At 45.0% G+C, this 26,295-nt stretch overlaps 1 protein-coding gene across 8 annotated transcripts in view; it reads left to right on the forward strand.

The window, feature by feature from the left end:
- USH2A (usherin) overlaps positions 1-26,295 on the forward strand; it is a 739,769-nt gene that overhangs the window by 160,467 nt on the left and 553,007 nt on the right. For all 8 annotated transcript variants that reach the window (XM_083175163.1, XM_083175160.1, XM_083175162.1 and 5 more), the window contains exon 14: positions 25,228-25,391. In XM_083175163.1, the coding sequence (XP_083031289.1) occupies positions 25,228-25,391 (164 nt within the window). The remainder of the gene's footprint in view (positions 1-25,227; positions 25,392-26,295) is intronic.

The following is a 26,295-nucleotide window of genomic DNA, read 5'->3' on the forward strand; positions in this document are numbered from 1 at the left end:
CTGTCTCATTCCTATTATTCAGAATTCTCATTTGCAGTACTATATATTCTGGGAAAATAGATCCGGAAAATCCAGGTCTGGGGGTGGATCAATTAAATAAAAAGAGAGAGAGAGAGAGAGATGTATATATTGTATTTAGAAACAAAGGCACACATAGGGGACTTTAATATAAAACTTTTCTTATGGAAAGTACATTTTGGCCCAGAACAGGTTCCGGATGTTCCTGATGATGTCATATGTAATTAAAGGTTCAGGAACGGAGTTCCTGCTGAAAAATAACATTGCTTGTTTGAATAAACATGAAATAACTTTTTTTAATTGAAAAATGTGTAGTCCGACCTCTATATATATATATACACAGTGGGGCAAAAAAGTATTTGGACAGCCACCGATTGTGCAAGTTGACCCACTTAAAAATATGAGAGAAATCTGTAACTTCCATCAACTGTACACCTCAACTATGAGAGACGGAATATGGGGGAAACTGGAAATCGCATTGTATGATATTTGGTACTTATGTATTATCTGGGCTCCCATGTTAAATGCACCCCATTTTTTCATACCCCTACTATCCAACTATGCATGGAGTTGATTTTATATAGTGTGGCGAGCGCAGCGAGCCACCGCGCCCGAAGCGTGGTGAGCGGACGCGGTCTCATAAGAAAAACGGGAGCCCAGATATTACATAAGTACCTGATATTTAAACAATGTATTTGTATATTCTTGGGGAAAATAAATATTTGGACAATCAAAAAGTTGAACTCAATACTTTGTACTATAACCTCGGTTGGCAAGTCCAACATCTCCTGTAGTTCTTGACCAGGTTTGCGCACACTGTAGCAGGTATATTGGCCATTCTTCCATGCAGATCTTCTCTAGATCTATCATGTTTTGGGGCTGTCGCCGGGCAATGCGGACTTTCAACTCCCTTCACAGATTTTCGATTGGGTTGAGGACTGGAGACCGGCTAGGCCACTCCAGGACCAAATGCTTCTTACGGAGCCACTCCTTAGTTGCCCGGGGGTGTGTTTGGGGTAATTGTCATGCAGGAAGACCCAGACACGTTCCATCTTCTCTTACTGAGGGACGGAGGTTTTTGGCCCAAATCTCACGATACATGGCCCCATTCATCCTCTCCTTAATACGGATCAGTCGTCCTGTCCCTTTTGCAGAAAAGCAGCCCCAAAGCAGGATGTTTCCACCCCCATGCTTCACAGTGGGTATGGTGTTTTTGGGATGCCACTCATCATTGTTCTCCCTCCAAACACGGCGAGTGGAGTTTATACAAAAAAGTTCTATTTTGCTCTAACCTGATCACATGACCTTCTCCCAATCCTCCTCTGGATCATCCCAATGGTCACAGGCAAACTTTAGATGGGCCTGGACATGTGCTGACTCAAGCAGAGGGACCTTTTGGGTGCTGCAGGATTTGAATCCATGATGATGTAGTGTGTTACTAATGGTAACCTTTGTTACTGTGGTCCCAGCTCTCTTGAGATCATTAACCAGGTCCCCCCGTGTGGTTCTGGGCTGATTCCTCACCGTTCTCAAAATCACTGATACCCCACGAGATGAGATCTTGCATGGAGCCCCTGTCCTTCCTTTTCTGGCACAGCATATGTGATGTCATACCGTCAGCACTGCTGAAGTGAAGAAGGGAAAGGAGAGGAAGCTGCTGGAGGGACAGAGATACATTTTGGGCAGTATCAAATACTCGGATGGGCACAGCACAGCGTACGCTGTTTTACTCTCGCCGTGCATGCGCTGTTTTTCCACCTGTCGCCATGCCTACTGCTCACCCTATTCAATGCGTCAGCTGCTCGCCGCCCCACAGTGAGCATTGACCAATGCAGCGTACGATGAGTAAATAGCTCCATTTGTAGGCAGTGTTCAAATATTGCAGAGAAATGCTGAGAAATGCAAATTAGCCTAAAAATACAATTCCAAATCAGCAGACTGCTAATGCTGTGCCTATCTCCTCAAATGCCAAATGAAGGAGTGAGGTAGAGATAGAGGTGAATCATGGGTAACAAATGAGGTGAATCATGGATAGGATAAACAGTGACAAAAAAAAATGCATCATGGGTAAGGAAAAAAACATTACCACAAAATAACAATTTATTAATGTGGTGCTTCTAAAGAAAAAAAAATAATATAGATCATTCAAATAATAAAAAACATAGACATGCAGACACCAAAAAACAAAGAAAATAACTTAAAGGACGTACGTTGAAAAAAGATACCTAGAGCAAAACGGAGAGGCATACCAAAAAAAAAAGCAGACGGACAGCGTTCTCCGTTTTAGCACTGAATACACAAACGGCGAGGTAGGCAAAATTTCCCATAAGTGAACAACGGTGAACAATGGCAAGGACCAATTGGCAAACAGGGCAAAGCTCGCTTTTCATTTTTGGCAAACCTGGAGCGTTGAATAGGGCGAGGACCATTTTTGGGGAGAGGTCTGGCCTTGCCAAAAAAAAAGCGATCCTCGCCGAAAAAAAGCAGCAAACTGGGACCATTGAATACTACCCATAGAGTATGAAGTGTATACACCCATAGTGTATGAAGGGCAGTTACTGTTAACATTTTGTTTAAAGGATACTACAGCTGTGGGCATTATGTGTTATAAACAATACTACTGTTTGGCATACACTACTGTATAGCATAACTTGAATAACGGGCACTACTGAGTGATGTAATGTGAGTAAAGGGCACTAATGAGTGATGCAATGTGAATAAGGGGCACTACTGAGTGATGTAATGTGAGTAAAGGGCACTAACGAGTGATGTAATGTGAATAAGGGGCACTACTGAGTGATGTAATGTGAGTAAAGGGCACTAACGAGTGATGCAATGTGAATAAGGGGCACTAATATGTGGTATAATATGAAACAGAGTCACTACATGCGGTATAATATAAATGTGCTATCATATCATAGAAGTATCTACTTCTATAGATAAACAGCAAAAAGCAGGCGGCACTCACGCATTTGAAGCAATGTAAGTAGTGATTTATTGCAAAATCACCGATCCGACATGTTTCGAGCTGGCAAGCCCGTTCTCACGGGCTTGCCAGCTCAAAACATGTAAGATCGGACATTTTGCAATAAATTTGCACTACTTCAAAATCAAATCCGTGAGTGCCGCCTGTTTTTTGCTGTTTATATGAAGACTGCGAAGTCTGGTGAGAAAGGCATCGGGTAAGATTCTATTTGGGGAGTGCCGTATTCTCAGACTGTATTTTACTTCTATAGATATATTTATATTTTTATATATATATATATATATATATATATATATTTATATATATATATATATATATATATATATATATATATGCTGTCTGACTGTATTCAGTGTCAGCATCCTGATCTCTGCAAAGTTCTGTTGCTGGTGTTCTCTTCCAGGTCTAAGACACACATTTGATAATGTTTAACATTTTATATTAAAAGTCATATCTTAATAAATGTGTGTTTTCGCCGTAAGATCGATTTTTAAGTGATCTGAAATCAATTCAAAACAAATTTGACCATTAGAAAATATACCCCTAGACATCGGTAGATAATGGGCTTTGTCTCAGCAAATACATGTTACAGTATGACTGTTATATAAGGAGCCATATCAGGAAATAGCCGGCGTAGATTAACAATGCAGTGAACCAAATATAAACTCTGTTCCTGAGTACGTATTCTGACAAGAACTAATTCCTAATTTCCTGACGTTTGTCAATGATATAATGTGCTCTTGATAGTCGGGATTATTTGTCACTTTGTAGATAATATTGTCTCTTTAATCCTTTCCTAACTTCCACGCTGTATTTAAACTCTAATACGCCGGCGCCAATTAGCAGCGGCCATAATGGAAGTATTTATTGTGGGGACGGCTCATAGAGTTGCAGAAATGATAAGGAGAAAAAAATCTCTTCATGTTCTTTTTGACTTTAACGGAAGATAAAATTCCGAGGCGAACAGAATGATGCATTTTATTTATTCCCAGTTGGAATATTATTCCATAAAACAAATTTGCAGCCAGTGTTGCGGATGTGGCTTTTATCAGGCTTTTTAAGGGTGTTGAATGGGTCACTCAGGAGACCACATAGTGAGAGTTCCACTGGGGTGAGCCGTCAGCAAACTGGGATAGTCTGCCGGCTTTATGGCACGCCGCACCGCGTCTGCTTATTCCTTTTGTGAAATACAGTTTTATTAGAGAAGATTGTGCAGTATAGGAATATTTGTGGTTACTTTGTTAATGTGCCATATTTTTCTTAGATGCCATCTTTTTAGACTTGTTAACGATTTGAAGCCATTTAAAGCATAAGATGTAATATCTGAATAATAATATTAATATTAAGGCATTTAACAGATAGAATGAATGTAATACAGTACAGGAACAATGAAGTACAGAAAAGCTTTTCATAAGCTCTACTTAAAGGAATTAAGGAAATGCTTGAGTAAACAGGAAAGTCTTGAGTCTGTTTTTGAAGCATTCTAGAGTGGGGGCCTCTCGCACTGTGCGGGGAAGTGAGTTCCATAAAGTCAGAGCTGAATGGCTAAAAGCTTGACCCTCAGATAAATTACGGGACTTCCCAGGTACTGCATAGAGTCCTTCATCTACAGATCGCAGTAATTAAGTGGGACGGTACAGAATCAGAGGCTGCTTCAGGTACCTTGGGCCTGAACTATTATTCTTATACTGACAGTCTGATACCTCACTATTATTCTCATACTGACACTGATACCTCACTATTATTCTTATACTGGCACTGATACCTCACTATTATTCTTATACTGACACTGATACCTCACTATTATTCTTATACTGACACTCTGATACCTCACTATTATTCTTATACTGACACTCTGATACCTCACTGTTATTCTTATACTAACACTCTGATACCTCACTATTATTCTTATACTAACACTCTGATACCTCAATATTATTCTTATACTGACACTCTGATACTGTACCTCACTATTATTCTTATACTGACACTCTGATACCTCACTATTATTCTTATACTAACACTCTGATACCTCAATATTATTCTTATACTGACACTCTGATACTGTACCTCACTATTATTCTTATACTAACACTCTGATACCTCACTATTATTCTTATACTAACACTCTGATACCTCACGATTATTCTTATACTGACACCTCACTATTATTCTTATACTAACACCTCACTATTATTCTTATACTAACACTCTCATACCTCACTATTATTCTCATACTAACACTGATACTGTACCTCACTATTATTCTTATACTGACACTGATGCCTCACTATTATTCTTATACTAACACTCTGTTACCTCAATATTATTCTCATACTGACACTCTGATACCTCACTATTATTCTTATACTAACACTCTGGTACCTCACTGTTATTCTTATACTAACACCAGGGTTGCCGACTTGCACAAAATCCTCTCCGGGAGAAGCCCGGAGAAGAATATTTCATTACGAGTTCAGGGGCGGGGCTTAACGATGATGTCATTAAGCCCCTCCGCCATTACGGCAAATATCCGAAATAACTGATCACCATGGAGATTGTGCCATTTTAGCTCCGCCCCCTCCTTTGAGACCCGCGGATTGCGGCATTTAAATGCCGCGATCGGATGGGCTCAGTGGGGGTCCCCCTGATTCCGGAAGGGTTGCCCACCCTTCCGGGGGCCGGGTTGCCCACCCTTCCGGGGGCCGGGAGGGGGGACCCGATTTTCGGGAGCAACCCTGGCTAACACTCTAATACTTCACTATTATTCTCATACTAACACTCTGATGCTTCACTATTATTCTTATACTGACACTCTGATACCTCACTATTATTCTTATACTGACACTCTGATACCTCACTTTTATTCTTATAATAACACTCTGATACCTCACTATTATTCTTATACTGACACTCTGATACCTCACTATTATTCTTATACTGACACTCTAATACTTCACTATTATTCTTATACTGACACTCTAATACTTCACTATTATTCTTATACTGACACTGATACCTCACTATTATTCTTATACTGACACTCTGATACCTCACTATTATTCTCATACTGACACTCTAATACTTCACTATTATTCTTATACTAACACTAATACCTCACTATTATTCTTATAATTACACTCTGATACCTCACTATTATTCTTATACTAACACTCTGTTACCTCACTATTATTCTCATACTGACACTCTAATACTTCACTATTTTTCTTATACTGACACTCTGATACCTCACTATTATTCATATACTGACACTCTGATACCTCACTATTATTCTTATACTGACACTCTGATACCTCACTATTATTCTTATACTAACACTCTGATACCTCACTATTATTCTTATACTGACATGCTGAAGCCTCACTATTATTCTTATACTGACACTCTGATACCTCACTATTATTCTCATACTGACACTGATACCTCACTATTATTCTTATACTCACACTGATACCTCACTATTATTCTTATTCTGACACTCTGATACCTCACTATTATTCTTATACTGACACTCTGATACCTCACTATTATTCTTATACTGACACTCTGATACCTCACTATTATTCTTATACTGACACTCTGATACCTCACTATTATTCTTATACTAACACTCTGATACCTCACTATTATTCTTATACTGACACTCTAATACAGTACTTCACTATTATTCTTTTACTGACACTCTGATACCTCACTATTATTCTTATACTGACAATCTGATACCTCACTATTATTCTCATACTGACAATCTGATACCTCACTATTATTCTCATACTGACACTCTGATACCTCACTATTATTCTTACACTGACATGCTGAAGCCTCACTATTATTCTTATACTGACACTCTGATACCTCACTATTATTCTTATACTGACACTCTAATACTTCACTATTATTCTTATACTGACAGTCTAATACCTCACTATAATTCTTATACTGACACTCTAATACTTCACTCTTATTCTTATACTGACACTCTGATACTTCACTATTATTCTTATACTGACACTCTGATATCTCACTATTATTCTTATACTGACACTCTGATATCTCACTATTATTCTTATACTGACACTGATACTGTACCTCACTATTATTCTTATACTGACACTCTGTTACCTCACTATTATTCTCATACTGACACTCTAATACTTCACTATTATTCTTATACTAACACTAATACCTCACTATTATTCTTATAATTACTCTGATACCTCACTATTATTCTTATACTAACACTCTGTTACCTCACTATTATTCTCATACTGACACTCTAATACTTCACTATTTTTCTTATACTGACACTGATACCTCACTATTATTCTTATACTGACACTCTGATACCTCACTATTATTCATATACTGACACTCTGATACCTCACTATTATTCTTATACTGACACTCTGATACCTCACTATTATTCTTATACTAACACTCTGATACCTCACTATTATTCTTATACTGACATGCTGAAGCCTCACTATTATTCTTATACTGACACTCTGATACCTCACTATTATTCTCATACTGACACTGATACCTCACTATTATTCTTATACTCACACTGATACCTCACTATTATTCTTATACTGACACTCTGATACCTCACTATTATTCTTATACTGGCCCTTATTTTGATCTGAGCGGTACGGACCGCGTGCGGCCGTACCGCCGATGTTTACACTCTGCACATGCGCAGAGGTCACTCTGCGCATGTGCAGGGGAATTCGCCGAGTAAAAAATTTAGACGCCGCAAAGGGGGCGTATAGGGGTGTGAGGGGCTTAATAGCCTCATTACCCTATGTATACGCCCAGCGTTTCATGGGCGTTCCCATGCAAACGCGGGGCGTATGCATGGTAATGAGGCTATGACGCCAGTGATGGGGGCGGAAAGCTGACATCGCCGGATGTCAGCTGCCCGCCCCAATACAAGCTTTCACACGGACGATTGTCCGTGTGCTCTAAGCTTGCGTGAGCGGGGGGAGCGTGCGGCCCTGCCTTCGATGGTCATCGACCATCGAATGCAGGGGGCAGCTCCCAACATGGTGGAGGCGTACGCCCCGCCATTTTCATGCGGATCGGCAGCCGTCCGTGTACGGACGGCCGTGCCGATCCGTCTTGTAGGCGGGGATTCGTCTGGTGCGGTCGGAGCCGCATATGCGGCTCGACCGCACCAACCAGAATAAGGGCCACTGACACTCTGATACCTCACTATTATTCTTATACTGACACTCTGATACCTCACTATTATTCTTATACTGACACTCTGATACCTCACTATTATTCTTATACTAACACTCTGATACCTCACTATTTTTCTTATACTGACATGCTGAAGCCTCACTATTATTCTTATACTGACACTCTGATATCTCACTATTATTCTCATACTGACACTGATACCTCACTATTATTCTTATACTGACACTGATACCTCACTATTATTCTTATACTGACACTCTGATACCTCACTATTATTCTTATACTGACACTCTGTTACCTCACTATTATTCTCATACTGACACTCTAATACTACACTATTATTCTTATACTAACACTAATACCTCACTATTATTCTTATAATTACACTCTGATACCTCACTATTATTCTTATACTAACACTCTGTTACCTCACTATTATTCTCATACTGACACTCTAATACTTCACTATTTTTCTTATACTGACACTCTGATACCTCACTATTATTCTTATACTGACACTCTGATACCTCACTATTATTCTTATACTGACACTCTGATATCTCACTATTATTCTTATACTGACACTCTGATACCTCACTATTATTCTTATACTGACACTCTGATATCTCACTATTATTATTTTACGGACACGGATACCTCACCGTTATTGTTATACTAACACTATACCATACCCTCCAACATTTGAAGGGCTGAAATCGGTACGCACTCGGGAAGGGGGTGTGGCCATGTGTGAAGTAGGCGTGACCACAGTTAAAGTGGGCGTGGTCACATCCCCTTTCCGAATGTGCATTTTTTTTTCACTCCATGCTGCTTGCCTAGCTGCCCCATCCCCGTATCCTTTATCCTCTCACCATGCTGCCCTAACCCCGGGGAGGGACTCACCTGCCTATTCCCCGGTCCTCAGACCAACCTGCGCTCCACTCCCCAGCACCGCACTGGACACCGCACAGCAGGTGCCAGGCGGCCATCACACCCCACCAGCAGGGCACGGGCAATTCAGCCAGCGGAGCTGCAGCCATGTCCCGTAACCGCCTGCACAGAGAGCGACACCCCGAAGAGCGGGCGCACAGTCACCATGTGCGAGAGGCTCCTGTCACCCAGTCTCCGTGCCCACACAGCCAACAACTCGCCGCCTCATTGGCCGCAGCTCGCATCACTCTTCCCAGCACAGCCTTCTCACCATCTTCATTGGCTTACTGTAGCATCAATCTAAAACTTGCTGCATTGCTCACTCTGATTGGATGTTTCCCAAACTACAACTCCCAGGAGGCACTGGCTACTAAAAAACCGGTACATTCGGTACAGTTAGATTTAGCCGGTACAGACCATTAAAAAACGGTACTGTACCGGCTAAATCGGTACAGTTGGAGGGTATGACTATACTATACTATCATGTGTTTTCATTTCACTATTTGTACTGCTGTGCAACTACAAGTTCCAGTGGGTCCTTTAATGCCCAGCATGCTGGGACTTGTGGTTGTTCCAAGTCCCTGCATGCGGTGCGGGCTTGCTGGGACTTGTAGTTCCACAGCAATATACAATAGTTGTATCTCTTTTTTTACACCAACATCAGCCCGGCAGGGCCATCTTAACAGCAGTGTTGGCCCCTGGGCAAAGCAATGCACTGGGGCCCTTACCCATTCTCCCCTCCTAGGGGTGGGGGGTGCTATCAGCAGCAGCTTTGATGTCCCACGTGTGGCAGGGGGTGCTCTATCTTCCATTCAACATGTAGGACCTGGAGTAGTAACTTCTGCTAATTACCCTTTTACTGCACAGGTGGTGGGAGGGAGAACACTAACGTGTAGAAGGGGGCACTGAGCTGAATGAAGGGTCCCTTGTAAATGACTTCCAGGGAGGTAGGGGATGTTTTATACACAGAGGAGGGTTGGATGATGGAGTGGGCTTAATATTTGTCATTTTCCGGTGGAAGGGCAGCTTGTTTGACTGCAGATATCGCCATTATCTGGAAATAGATTTCTTAGCCTTCAGTAGTATAAAAACCTAGAGTCCCAACTTTCAGGAGGTGCTGGGAACTTGGGGATCAGGAGCCAGAGCAATCCATTGACAAGAATATAAAACTGTACATCAGATGTTTGGAGCTGGAGCAGGGACCGGCTACTGGGAGGCTGATATCTCTCGTTCTGGGTATGATAGAGACAAGCCGTTAGTGTTGGCAGAAAGGGGAGAGTTCCAGCTTTTGGAATATACTCTCAGAAAAACTCTGTCAGAGAGAACCTGAGAAATATGACTGGGAATTGCAATTAACAGGTCAGATGTGGACTGCTGCTTTGAAGTTGGATATCTCCAGTTCTCCAGGGCCGATTTTCAAAATTCTGGTATCCCTGGAAAAAGGGGATCCTCAGCTATCAGAATAGGGCCCCTGTACACCAGGGGCCCCTGGGCAAGTGCCCATTAAGCCCATACGAAAAGACGGCCCTGCAGCCCGGTACTCACAGCCCAAGGGCACCCGTGACAGCCCCAGGCTTCAGTTTGGGCAGGAAAATTCTGGAGGGGGGACCCCTTCATTGGGGGGTCCCAACTTCCCCAGTATCCCTGCCCAGGCTGACTGGTCAGGGGGTAAATGCTTTGGCCGGGGGGACTTGTATAAAAAGTCCCACCCCCCACCCCAGCTGTTGCATTTCCCTGCTGGCTGGTTGGGCCTGTTGCTGGTTCTTAAAATACAGGGGACCCCTAGTCATTTCGTCCCCTGTATTTTGGTAACCAGGACCACTTTAAAAAAATACAGGGGACCCCTATTTAATTTGTTCCCTGTTTTTTTTTAAACCAGGACCGTCTCTTTGAGCCATTAAAAAAAAAAATATATATATATATATTTTATTTTACACTGAAGCCTGCACAGATCAGACTGATATAATGGATCTGACTGATATAACGGATCTGACTGATACATACCTCCCAACTTTTGGATGTGCCGGGTCGGGACAGGGTGCGCGATGGTTTTTTTCGGGGGCGTGGCCTATAGGGAAGGGGAGTGGTCTATAATCACGGCACTGCCGCGAGGCCATGCCCCAGTTTTTCACTGCTGTGGGGCATGCCCAGCCCCCCTGCCTGCAAGAATAGCATGCGCACAGCGTCTATTCACGGACTACAGGGGGGGACTCCCAACTGCCTTCCCCGCCGCGGGACACTGCCGGTGGCGGGAGGGACGCCGGAATGTCCCAAAAATATCGGGACGTTCCCGCGATAAGCGGGACAGTTAGGAGGTATGCTGATATAATGGATCTGACTGATCCATGCAGTCTTCTACCAAATCCGCCTGGAAAATTAAGTGTATTTTCCAGCCGTTTTTAAATTCGAATAAATGGCGATTCTTAGTCGTATTCTATCTATGGCGTATACATTAATATTTGTAAATATGAATGTCCCATTAATATGAATACGAATTGACGTAAATGCCAAAAATACGAATACGCCTAAAATAGGCCTATTTATTTATATGATTACGCCTATTTTAGGCCTATTTATTTATATGATTACGCCTATTTTAGGCCTATTTATTTATATGATTACGCCTATTTTAGGCCTATTTAGCAGCATTATTTCACCCCAGTATGGGGGAAATTTACTAACAATTCTTATTTTCTGTGATGTCATTCGTATCCGTTTTTTCCCCACATTGAATGGCTTTGTGCGTATTTGTGGTGTGACATGTTCGGTCGAATACGTGTAATTTACTAAGGTGTCGTATTTATGACATTCATATTTTCTGATGGTGTTGTTGTTTGCAGGCAGTTGTATTTTTAGCGTTCGTATTCCATACGGACTCATGTACATTTAACACGTACTTTGCCACGGTTCGTACGACCACATTCGTATAAAATACGCCCACCATTAGTAAAACATATGTTTCGCATAAACATTGCTGTATTACACGTAAACATTATGTGTAATAATATAATATGTGTCGGCTGAATGTGTAATAATATAATATGTGTCGGCTGAATGTGTAGTAATATATAGTATTAGGTGATTCATTGCGCCCTACGGGCGCTCTTCACACCGTCATTAGGGGCTGCGCCCCCTTAATTTGTGAACGTTTGTATATGAGAAATATGGTTAGAATTGTATGAAAGATGCCTGTATTGCAACTTGAGTTATAGGTGAAATGTGTTAAATAGAGAGCATATGATTTGGAAGGGGGTGTGTATTGTTTTGCTTAATTAAAAAGCAGTTGTTTAGGTGTGTGTGTGTTGTTTTGGTGTGTGTGTGTGTGTGTGTGTGTGCAATAGTATAGTAGGGTGTTTTTGGGTCAGCGGCTCCCCACTGGCAGAGGTCACGACACAGGAAAACAGGAGGCTGGGTAGTGATAGGGTTGTGTGGGCATACGGGGGACTAAAGAGGAGGGTGGGAGACACAGTGCAGCTTCTGTCAGTGGGTGAGGGTCCAGCGTGGCAGCACAGGAGTGCAGGACGGTGGCCCTGAGTCAGTGTCTCCTCCTACTGGGTGGGAGTTAGGGTGCATGAGAGCAGGAGGCTGGGCTATGAGGCACGATAGGGGTATGTGGGCAACACAGCATCAGCGACTCCCCAGTGGTGGAAGTTACGGTTCAGGTGAGCAGGAAGCTGGGTAGTGATAGGGGTGTGTGGGCATACGGGGGGTGCCGCGAATCGCGGGAGGGGGGGCACGGTGGGTTGCTGCGAATAGAGGGGGGTCGAGGGGGCAGGGGTTGCCGCGAATCGTGGGAGGTCGCGGGGGTGCCGCGAATTGCGGGAGGGGGGGTCACGGGGTGGGGGGCTGCCGCAAGTCGCGGGAGGGGGGTCGCGGGGGGGGTGCCGTGAATCGCGGGAGGGGGGGTCACGGGGGGGTGCCGCGAATCGCCACAAGAAAAAAAAACACAGAAAGGTCAACACATGTAAATGTTGACATAAGTGTGGCACTTCATTGGTGTCCATGTCGACACATGAGAATGAATATGAAAACATTCAAAAAATGAAAAATAAATCTTCAAAATCTCATGTCAACCTTTTTCATTGTCGACCACAGACATGTCAGTGTTTTGCTTGTGCCATTTAATCCCGGGGTTGCCGTGAATCGCGCGCGGGGGGGGGGGGGTTGGGGGGGGCACGAATCGCAGGAGGGGGGGTCGCGGGGGGCAGCGAATTGTGGGAGGGGGTCGCTGGGGGTGGATGCCGCGAATCGCAGGAGGGAGGGCGCGGGGGTTTGCAGTGAATCACAGGAGAGGGGATCATGGGGGCGGGGGATTGCCGTGTATCGTTGGAGGTGGGTCACGGGGCTGGGGGCCCGTGAATTTCCAGGGGAGGTGGCGTTGGGGGGCCGGCGAATCGTGGGAGGAGCGGCGGGGGGCGCTCACCTGGTGGCTGTGGAGTAGGTTCCTGGGCAACATGGGGAGGCAGAGGGTGTCTGGCACTGTGGGCTCACTGGGCTGGTTCTCTGTCATGCGAGTCAGTCATGTGAGTCAGAGGCTCCACCCAGCGTTACAGACACACTCACACACTTTGAGTGACAAATGTAGCCAAATATATAAGAGATGTATCGGCTGAATGTGGAATAATACAATATGTGTCGGCTGAATGTGTAATAATATAATATGTATCGACTGAATGTGTAATCTATATAATAAGTTGAAGAGAGTGTGTCTGTTGCATTGCGGGCACACCGTGGCACTCAGAGCCACCAAATTCGGCAACAAGGTACCTCTGGACCTGGTGGTGTGCACCTCGAAGCCATTTTTGGGAAACTTCACTTAGAAATGTAAAAAACACCAAGGTTCAATTTGCCTTAATTGATGATCCGGAAAAAATATAGATGATCTGGGAAACTGAAGATAAAAGAACAACACCACACCTGATTTCATTGCTGTCATTGAGAATAGCTGTGTACACACGGTGCAATATATCGCTCAGTGTCCAGTTTTCATCAGCGACCATAGATGTTCGCTGATGAACAGGAGACTCCACTGGTTCTGAGGAAGCCGCCAACGGTAACAAACAGGCGGGGAAACGCGTTAACCACGAGATTCAATTACTGCACCATCCGTTTTTTTTATATACCTCCTTGTCGTCAGAAGTGCTCCAGAAATAGCTGCAATACATATTAAGCACCAGCAGCTGGGAGAGGACGGGGACACCTAACAATTGCAGGTATTTCTACAATCTAAAAAAAAAGTCTGGCCAGACGTGAACTATTATATATGAAGTGGTAGTTAAAAGGACTGTACTAACACAAACATCAAATACTACTAACAAAGGACTATTAATACGACAGAATACAGGGTTATCAATCCACCCACACTTATAATATTGGGACCCTTTACATTAAATGTTGTTTGTCCATGTCTAGTGCTGAGTGCACCATCTAATTATATTATATTTTTATTGCAAATGTTTTATGCTAACACTGGCCTTTGAATGATATTTAAATAAATTAACATAATTAATGTGTAAATCTGTCTAGCGCAGTTTTCCTTTTCTTTTTTTTGTTTCTGCCAGGGGAGCAACCTCCTGCGACCAGCGACCATTAGGAGGCTGAACACGGGAGCGTGCACCCTGCGATTTATCGCTGCAGCACAAACAAATCACTGGCAATATGGTCGCTCAGCGATATTGCACCGTGTGTACACAGATTATGAATGCAAACACACCCTAATATTATGATGGAGGCTTTCAACAATTGGGAATAATTGGGGAAATACATAGACCACACATCATACACACGTACACACTGTACACACACACACATCACACACAGTACACCATATATGCACACACAGCACACTACACACACATATATACGTAGCACAGCTCACACACTTACACATTGGACAGATACACACACCACAACATGCACACATATACATAACACACCACAAGCAGTACAACACACACCCATATACACTACAACACACCCAAAAACAGTACAACACACACAGAACACACACACACACACTTATGCCCCTTTTACACCAAAATTTCTGGATCCGACCCGGCATTTGGAACACGGATCCAAGCCAGGTCAGATCCGGGATTTGCACCGTTTACACTGTGGTGGTGATGACATCATCTCCAAGCGCTGGGATCACCATCACCCCTGCCGGGACCGCCGATCACCCCGCTGGGGGCAAGCCCAGCACCACAGTAAGCTGCTGGGCTGCCCCCGCCCCCATGCACCCCCCCTCCATGAGGTGATTGGATGCCGCACACAGTCTCCCTGCCTCCGCTGCTGTCTGTAGAGTACAGCACCCTCTTTTTCTGGAGTGTGCACACTGGGGGTCTGCGGGGCTATTGTTACCCACTGCCGCCTGCCCCTGCTGCCGGCTCATCTGTCTCTGCGGTCACGGCTCTCCCGGCTCCCGCTGCTAATAAAAAAAGTGACACTCATACTGCAGACAGTTTTTGAGGCGGCGGCCTCCTCTAGCATCCTTAAAACCGGTCTGCTGTATGGGGGCAGCCATTTTCTGAGTGTCACTTTTCATTAGGAGCAGGGATCGTGCATACAGTGCGCAGGAGGTACCAGCATAATACGGAGAGGTAAAGGGGGGGGGGGGTCCTACTGGGGGAGGGTGGGGGGGGGGGGTACTGCTGAAATTTGCGGTAGAGGGGCACATATATATTAACTATGCCACTGCTTACACATTGGACAGATACACACAACACACCTCACAGCACAGTACACATACCCACATACACTACAACACACACAAAAACAGTACAACACATACAAACACACACAAAAAATGCATCATAGGTGCTAAATCTCAGGAGTGGATGTGGAATTCCCTGGCACTCTTAGTATATATTATTGTACCTTGGATGAATTCCGATGTACAGTAATATATAATAAGATCGCCAGTGTTAGGTTATCATGAAAATACAACTTTCAGCTGTTTCATTCTAATTACAGCGACACCGCTGAATCCCTGATATATTCCTGGGGTCCTGGCGGCTCATTCCCGCCCTAGCGAGACCCCGATAGATAATAACGCAGCGTTCAGTATACCGGAAGAGCGGAATAAAAGGAACAAATGACCTTATGCAGGAAATGGAAAAACAAATCAGACTGTAACTGATGATTGAAGACACAGATATTCCAGAAAAAAATGGGGGGGGGAATATACTTCCCATTCTCCTCCGAACGATTAACATAAACCTAGACAGGCGCCACCACTTCATGTAATTAATTCTCATTTAATTAATCATTTAATGTTTGTATTTTTTATATGGTTATTTCTGATGAATTTTGACTAATGCTCCAGATGCTATAATAATGAATAAATCAGCACAGGAACAACTGCACCATCAGCAATACAGCTGGTTATAGAGATATCTACAGATAAGCCTCTTAAAAAGCCAAAGCAGGTCAATAACGGAAATATCAGCTTACTCCTATGGAGGAGAACGTACAGATCCCACCGTGGAATATAAAACCAGCGGCCTTTAGAAATGGGACGGAGAATAGGCATCGACCTGGAAATTCTTAGGGGAGAGAAGCATCAAAAATGTACTTGTGTATCCATAATGTGCAGGAAGGGACTGGGAACGGAGGCAAAGGAACGTAAAATCTGTGCAAATATAACATAGCAATGCAGAACAAAAACGACACAAACTGTTGTAATAAATTCACACCACTTCAGCGGGGGATGGGTGGGAGCTGAAATCAGACCACACCCCCCAACTGTCCAGCTTATCGCGGTAAAGGCCCAGTTTTCGGGGGCGGTCCTGGGTCCCGCCCGGGCCGGCAGTGTGGTATGTCTGACCACTTCCTGGGCTTGATGAAAGGTTTGTGGAGGATCCGAGCTGTTAAGATGAACATCAGCCATTGAACGAACACCTGTAGATGGCTCCAAGCCCTCTCCACATCATTTTATTATTGTGTTTTACTCTTCCCTTATTTGGGTGGGGTTTGGGTAAGACCCTAATAGGCCGCTCTCTCCTTTTGGGGGAGGGACAGAAACCCCATTCCCTATAGGAGAGACATTGCCCCACGCTGTGTCCTACGGCAGAGGGGAGTATGAAGTCTCTCCCCCCCCCCCCCCCCCCCCAGCACATTCCCAAATGTGATACATGATGAGGGGACATATATGTAGGAGGCGTGTATATGAGGACCTACATGTGTTATACAGAGTATCTCTCTCCACTTTATCCCTCTCCATGGCTTAGTACATCTCTCTGATTGTGTTTTACAGTATTCCTGACTGTAGCCAAAGTGAATATGTTGAATTGTATATAAATTTCTATTACTGTTAATTAGGGGCAGATTCCGCTGTGTCTGGAACCCCCCCCCCCCATGGGACGGGGTTAATAACGGACCTTTGTGGGGTCATTTCCAGACTGCGGTTATAAAGGTCTGATATGAGCAGCAACTGGGGTAACAGTGAGACCCAATTGCACCCGACATAAGGAGACATTGGGGGATTTATTACACATATAACACAGAGTCTGACGCTCTTTTCTTGCTGTATGTAGGGAACCAATTCTGCAGTAACGGACCAGGCAAATATCCCACAGAATGCCAACAGGGAAAGCCCCGATCCAGCAGGAAAACCGGACCTTCTGTTACTTACCCAGAGTTCCCTGTCTGAGATTACCCCAGTCCACAACACCCAGTCAGGATTGTCAGCACAGCAGTGGAGTGCAGTGGTTAGCATTACCGCCGCACAGCACTGAGGTCATGGGTTCTATTCCCACCATGTGTTATATATACGGGGCAGTACGGACGGTGTAATGGTTACATTACTGCCTCACAGTGCTGAGGTCATGGGTTCTATCCCACCATGTGTTATATATACAGGGCAGTACGGACGGTGTAATGGTTACATTACTGCCTCACAGCACTGAGGTCATGGGTTCTATCCCCACCATGTGTTATATATACGGGGCAGTACGGATGGTGTAATGGTTACATTACTGCCGCACAGCACTGAGGTCATGGGTTCTATTCCCCCCATGTGTTATATATACGGGGCAGCATGGACGGTGTAATGGTTAGCATTACTGCCTCACAGTGCTGAGGTCATGGGTTCTATCCCCACCATGTGTTATATATACAGGGCAGTACGGATGGTGTAATGGTTACATTACAGTCTCACAGCACTGAGGTCATGGGTTCTATCCCCACCATGTGTTATATATACGGGGCAGTACGGATGGTGTAATGGTTAGCATTACCGCCGCACAGCACTGAGGTCATGGGTTCTATCCCCACCATGTGTTATATATACAGGGCAGTACGGATGGTGTAATGGTTATATTACTGCCTCACCACACTGAGGTCATGTGTTATATATACGGGGCAGCACGGATGGTGTAATGGTTAGCATTACTGCCTCACAGCACTGAGGTCATGGGTTCTATCCCCACCATGTGTTATATATATATAGTACAGATGGTGTAATGGTTACATTACTGCCTCACAGCACTGAGGTCATGGGTTCTATTCCCACCATGTGTTATATATAGAAACATAGAAACATAGAATTTGACGGCAGACCATTTGGCCCATCTAGTCTGCCCCTTTTTTTACCCTTCAGATAAACTCAACCCTTTTTAATCCTTATTTCTTTGTAAGGATATTCGTATGCCTATCCCAAGCATGTTTAAATTGTTCTACTGTCTTAGCCTCTACCACCTCTGATGGGAGGCTATTCCACTTATCCACTACCCTTTCTGTGAAGTAATTCTTTCTAACATTTCCCCTGAACCTACCTCCCTCCAGTTTCAGTGCATGTCCTCGTGTTTTATTACTTCTTTTCCTCTGAAGAAAATTTCCCTCCTGTACTATGTTAAAACCCTTGATATATTTAAAGATTTCTATCATGTGCCCCCTTTCCCTTCTCTGCTCCAAACTATACATGTTAAGATCTTTTAGTCTATCCAGGTAAGTTTTGTGATGTAGGTCATGCACCATTTTAGTTGCCCTTCTTTGTACACTCTCCAATGTATTTATATCCTTCTGAAGATATGGTCTCCAGAACTGGACACAGTATTCCAGATGAGGCCGTACCAATGACCTATAAAGTGGCATTATTACGTGTTTTTTTCTGCTACTGATTCCTCTCCCTATGCAACCAAGCATCTGACTAGCCTTCCTCATTGCTTTGTTACATTGCCTCCCTGCCTTTAAGTCACTTGAAATAGTGACTCCTAGATCTCTTTCCTCCTCAGTAGTTTCCATTATAGTACCCTTGATACTATATTGAGCCTTTGGGTTTTTGAGTCCCAAGTGCATAATTTTGCATTTTTTAGCATTAAACTGTAGTTGCCATTCTCTTGACCAATTCTCAAGTTTACTTAGATCATCAGTCATTTGATTTACCCCTCCTGGTGTGTCTACTCTGTTGCATATCTTTGTATCATCTGCAAAAAGGCATACTTTCCCTTCAATACCATTTGCAATGTCACTAACAAAGATATTAAAGAGCACTGGTCCAAGTACAGATCCCTGGGGTACTCCACTGGTAACATGTCCCTCCATAGAATGCACTCCATTTACTACAACTGTCTGTTTCCTATCCTGCAACCAGGTTCTTATCCATTTAATTGTTTTATAATCCAATCCCACACTTTCAAGTTTATTTAGCAGCCTGCGATGTGGGACAGTGTCAAATGCCTTACTAAAGTCTAGATATGCCACATCTACAGCACCCCCTTCATCTAGTATTTTGGTCACGGAGTCAAAAAAGTCAATGAGACTTGTTTGGCATGATCTCCCTGTAGTAAAACCATGCTGTTTTGGATCCTGTAAGTTGTTTAATTTAAGATATTCCACTATTCTTTCTTTTAATAGTGTTTCCATTATTTTCCCTACTACTGATATAAGGCTCACTGGTCTGTAGTTACTTGCTTCTTCTTTGATTCCGCTTTTGTGCAGTGGAACTACATTTGCTTTTCTCCAGTCCTCTGGAACTGCACCTGTATCTAGTGACTGGTTGAATAAATCTGTTAATGGCGCTACCAACACATCTTTTAGTTATTTTAGTATCCTTGGATGCACTCCGTCTGGCCCCATTGATTTATCCACTTTCAGTCTTGAAAGTTCTGTTAGGACTTTCTCCCTATTAAATGTACTTCCATCTACCTTTATTTTTATGAATGTCCTTGCAACTTAACTGTGGTCCCTTCCCTTCTCCTTCTATAGTGAATACAGAGCAAAAGTAATTATTTAGATGATCTGCAATTGCCTTGTCTCCCTCCACCAAATTCTCAGTGTCTGTCCGCAGTCTTATTATTCCTCCATTTGATTTTCTCCTTTCACTTATATACTTAAAAAAAGTTTTGTTTCCTTTATATAAGGGGCAGTACGGACGGTGTGATGGTTAGCATTACTGACTCACAGCCTGAGGTCATGGGTTCTATCCCCACCATGTGTTATATATATGGGGTAGTACGGACGGTGTAATGGTTAGCATTACTGCCTCACAGCCTGAGGTCATGGGTTCTATCCCCACCATGTGTTATATATATGGGGCAGTACGGACAGTGTAATGGTTATATTACTGCCTCACAGCGCTGAGGTCATGGGTTCTATCCCCACCATGTGTTATATATACGGGGCAGTACGGACGGTGTAATGGTTATATTACTACCTCACAGCACTGAGGTCATGGGTTCTATCCCCACCATGTGTTATATATATGGGGCAGTACGGACGGTGTAATGGTTAGCATTACTTCCTTACAGCACTGAGGTCGTGGGTTCTATCCCCACCATGTGTTATATATACGGGGCAGTACGGACGGTGTGATGGTTAGCATTACTGACTCACAGCCTGAGGTCATGGGTTCTATCCCCACCATGTGTTATATATATGGGGTAGTACGGACGGTGTAATGGTTAGCATTACTGCCTCACAGCCTGAGGTCATGGGTTCTATCCCCACCATGTGTTATATATACGGGGCAGTACAGATGGTGTAATGGTTAGCATTTCTTCCTTACAGCACTGAGGTCGTGGGTTCTATCCCCACCATGTGTTATATATACGGGACAGCACGGACGGTGTAATGGTTAGCATTACTGCCTCACAGCACTGAGGTCATGGGTTCTATCCCCACCATGTGTTATATATACGGGGCAATACGGATGGTATAATGGTTAGCATTACTGCCTCACAGCACTGAGGTCATGGGTTCTATCCCCACCATGTGTTATATATACGGGGCAGTACGGACAGTGTAATGGTTAGTATTACTGCCTCACAGCACTGAGGTCATGGGTTCTATCCCCACCATGTGTTATATATACGGGGCAGCACGGATGGTGTAATGGTTAGTATTACTGCCTCACAGCACTGAGGTCATGGGTTCTATCCCCACCATGTGTTATATATACGGGGCAGCACGGATGGTGTAATGGTTACATTACTGCCTCACAGCACTGAGGTCATGGGTTCTATTCCCACCATGTGTGTTATATATACGGGGCAGTACGGACGGTGTAATGGTTAGTATTACTGGCTTACAGCACTGAGGTCATGGGTTCTATTCCTACCATGTGTTATATATACGGGGCAGTACGGACGGTGTAATGGTTAGTATTACTGGCTTACAGCACTGAGGTCATGGGTTCTATTCCTACCATGTGTTATATATACGGGGCAGTACGGACGGTGTAATGGTTAGCATTACTGCTTCACAGCACTGAGGTCATGGGTTCTATTCCCACCATGTGTTATATATACGGGGCAGTACGGATGGTGTAATGGTTATCATTACTGCCTCACAGCACTGAGGTCATGGGTTCTATTCCCACCATGTGTTATATATACAGGGCAGCACGGACGGTGTAATGGTTACATTACTGCCTCACATCGCTGAGGTCATGGGTTCTATTCCCACCATGTGTTATATATACGGGGCAGTACGGACGGTGTAATGGTTAGCATTACTGCCTCACAGCACTGAGGTCATATGTTCTATCCCCACCATGTGTTATACGGGGCAGTACGGACGGTGTAATGGTTAGCATTACTGCCTTACAGCACTGAGGTTATGGGTTCTATCCCCACCATGTGTTATATATATACAGGGCAGTACGGACGGTGCAATGGTTAGCATTACTGCCTTACAGCACTGAGGTCATGGGTTCTATCCCCACCATGTGTTATATATATGGGGCAGTACGGACGGTGTAATGGTTACATTACTGACTCACAGCACTGAGGTCATGGGTTCTATCCCCACCATGTGTTTTATATACGGGGCAGTACAGACGGTGTAATGGTTACATTACTGCCTCACAGCGCTGAGGTCATGGGTTCTATCCCCACCATATGTTATATATACGGGGCAGTACGGAAGGTGTAATGGTTAGCATTACTGCCTCACAGCACTGAGGTCATGGGTTCTATCCCCACCATGTGTTATATATACGGGGCAGCACGGACGGTGTAATGGTTAGCATTACTGCCTCACAGTGCTGAGGTCATGGGTTCTATCCCCACCATGTGTTATGTATACGGGGCAGTACTGATGGTGTAATGGTTAGCATTACTGCCTCACAGCGCTGAGGTCATGGGTTCTATTCCCACCATGTGTTATATATACGGAGCAGTACGGACGGTGTAATGGTTACATTACTGCCTCACAGCACTGATGTCATGGGTTCTATCCCCACCATGTGTTATATATACAGGGCAGTACGGACGGTGTAATGGTTAGTATTACTGCCTCACAGCACTGACTCCATGGGTTCTATCCCCACCATGTATTATATATACGGGGCAGCACGGATGGTGTAATGGTTATATTACTGCCTCACAGCACTGAGGTCATGGGTTCTATCCCCACCATGTGTTATATATACAGGGCAGCACGGATGGTGTAATGGTTAGCATTACCGCCTCACAGCACTGAGGTCATGGGTTAAATTCAAACCATGGCCCAATTTGTGTGGAGTTTGTTTATAAACAAATACGCAAAACTGTGGAAAAATACAAAATCCAGAATATTTCTGGTCCTAGTAAGATACGGGAGACTCATTACTTTTGAAATGGAACCGTACCTACTTTTATATATATATATATCAACATGCAGACTGGAGACACATTGCCCGGACCCCCCCCCCCCCCCCCCCGCTAGGCCGACGACACGCCCCTGCTGATGTTGCTACTAACATACGGTAGATCCATTACTCAGGGTCAGCATTTGGGTTTGATGCTCTGTGTATGACTCTGGACCACCCAGCCATAGAGGAGGTTACATTGTCATTGTCACCGCCTTATGCATCCGCACTTTTATCAAAATGAAATCCAAGTTTTGCTACTGTACAGTTACTAAACGCAGAGTGGAAATCACATACAGCGACCTAACCCCGGCTCACATCATTCACGGCGGCTGACCTCCGGAGAAGAGGGAAATGTAACTTCTGACAAATGTATATGGTTGCTGGAAGGGGCTACATAGTCTATAGTGTGTTCTTGGTCATTCCATGTGCGCTGTGTCTCCGCAGGTCTCCTGTAACAATGCAGCAGCTTTTGTGCATATTAAATGTACTACAGTAGGTGATTCATCGCGCCCTCAGGGCACTTTTCACGGGGTCGTAAGGGGCTATGCCCGCACCACCGGAGCATCTTGTCTAGCTGCAGCGGGTATGAACGGGTATGCCCGCCCTCCCCCAGAGAGGCGGTTCTACAGCCCCCCCCGCTGGATCAGCGGGTGTGACTGCAATTCCCTGGAGCAGTGGGTATGCCCGCACCCCCCCCCCCCCTGGCAGATCCTCTGCTGCTTCAGGGGGGGGTCAGTCCCGCCGCTCCGGGTGGGGGCGGGCATACCCACTACTACAGTGAGAAGGGGGGGGTGCGGGCAGACTCGCTGCTCCGGGCGGGCATACCCACTACTGCGGCAGGTGGATTGCTCTGGGGGTGGGGGCAGGTGCGGGCAGACCCACTAATGCAGCGGGTGGGGGGGCATGCTTGCAGACCCGCTGCCCAGGGGGAGGGAAGGGGGGCGGGCAGCGTTGTTGGCAGATTTGCGGCTCCAGTGAGGGGTTGCAAGCAGACCCGCTGATCCAGGGGGGAAGTGGAGGCAGACCCGCTGCTCAGGGGGAGGGAAGGGGGGCGGGCAGCGTTGTTGGCAGATCTGCGGCTCCAGTGAGGGGTTGCAAGCAGACCCGCTGATCCAGGGGGGAAGTGGAGGCAGACCCGCTGCTCGCGCGCGGGGGTGTGTGTGCGCTCAGACCTGCTGATCGAAAGGGGGGGGTGTTGTGCGGGCAGACCCTCGCTGATCCTGGGGGGGCGGTGCGTGCATACCCGCTGATCCGGAGGGGGGGTAGTATGCGCGCAGTCTTGCTGCTCGCGTGGGTGGTGTGCAGGCGGACCTGCACACGCAGGAGTGGGGTTTGGGGGCGTAGGCATACCCGCTTGGGTGGTGGGGGTGCGGGCAGACATACTTGCCGGGGGGGGGGGGTAGGGGTTTGTGGGCAGACCTGCTTGGGGGGAGTGTGGGCAGACTCGCTGCTCACGGTGGTGTGTGTGTATGCAGACCTGTACACACGGGAGTGGGTGTCCAATCTGATCACATCCATCCTGACCTGTAAAGCCATTGGGGTGTCATAAGGAACAAGGCGCACATTTAGAAACAAAATTGGGTTAGTCCCCAAAATATCCTCTTCCAATATTTGCGCTGTGCGATATTGAATGTCGTTGGGTGATTTCTTGTTATTGCGTTCATACAGTCGCAGTTGCGCTTTCAGACGCACTGACAAGTCCGATGAAAATGTAACGAGCGTTCCCGGGCGGTGACTGTGATAGGGCACATGGCGTTCCCTCTCACAGGTGTGTCATAGACGTGTTGCAGGTGTGACCGGTAGAGCGTGCACACACGCCCCCGCTATGTCCGCAATGGGCCCTTTGTGTCTTCAAAATGCATTTTTATTTGCACCACAAATGGATGTAACGTTACCAGGCGGTCTCCTTACAGTTACTGTATACTGTATTCTCTGTCCCCTACTGAGTGCCCACAATGACGTTGTGTTTGTACGGTATCCCCTCTTGTTCCCGCAGATGCCAGCCATGCACATGTAATGGCGCAGGAGCCGTGAACGCCAGCTGCCACCCAGTCACCGGTCACTGCTTCTGCAAACACTTGGTGAAAGGTTTCAGTTGTTCACACTGTGTGGAAGGTGCTAACAGCCTGGACAGCGACAATCCGTATGGATGCAGTTCAAGTAAGTGGAAGTCTCTGCTCCCGTGCCCATGTTATATAATGGGTGACATTGATGAGAAGTGGCTGGCCCAGTGTGAGCAGGCAGTGCGAGGCCACCTGTGTCACCGGAATCCAGCGCTACAATGCGTGATGGATGCAGAGGATTTATCCCCACTGTAACTTCCCACTGAAATCACAATGTTATGTCACTGGAGTCACTGAGATAATATTATTATCATTATCCTTTGTCTATATAGCGCCATAAGCGATCCGCAGCGCCCAACTACAGAGTACATGTAAGCAACACAGGAACCAGCGACTTACAGCTGAATACAAGTACAGGATATATAACCATAGGAGGGTCTAGCAGAGGACACTGACATAAGTATCAGAGAACCGTAGGATTTGGTGGCATCGAAGTAAGCGAAGGAAAAGCACATAAGGGCAGAGCGCCCTGCTCGTCAGAACTTACATTCTAAAGGGGAGGGGCAGGCAGGAAAGGGTGACACAGATGGGGTAGACAGTGGGCATGGAACACAGGGTTCACAAATTTATCACCATGTTATAATATACTCCAGCTCAAAACATTGTTTAGTTAGCTTCGGTACTTAATATTATTTATTACCAGTTATTATATAGCGCACACATATTCCACAGCGCTGTACAGAGACTATTATTACCAGTTATTATATAGCGCACACATATTCCACAGCGCTGTACAGAGACTATTATTACCAGTTATTATATAGCGCACAAATATTCCACAGCGCTGTACATAGACTATTATTACCAGTTATTATATAGCACACACATATTCTGCAGCGCTGTACAGAGACTATTATTACCAGTTATTATATAGCGCACACATATTCCGCAGCGCTGTACAGAGACTATTATTACCAGTTATTATATAGCTCACACATATT

The sequence above is a fragment of the Crinia signifera genome, chromosome 3 (genome assembly GCF_055691185.1).
Source record: "Crinia signifera chromosome 3, ASM5569118v1, whole genome shotgun sequence".
NCBI classification, from domain to species: Eukaryota; Metazoa; Chordata; class Amphibia; order Anura; family Myobatrachidae; genus Crinia; species Crinia signifera.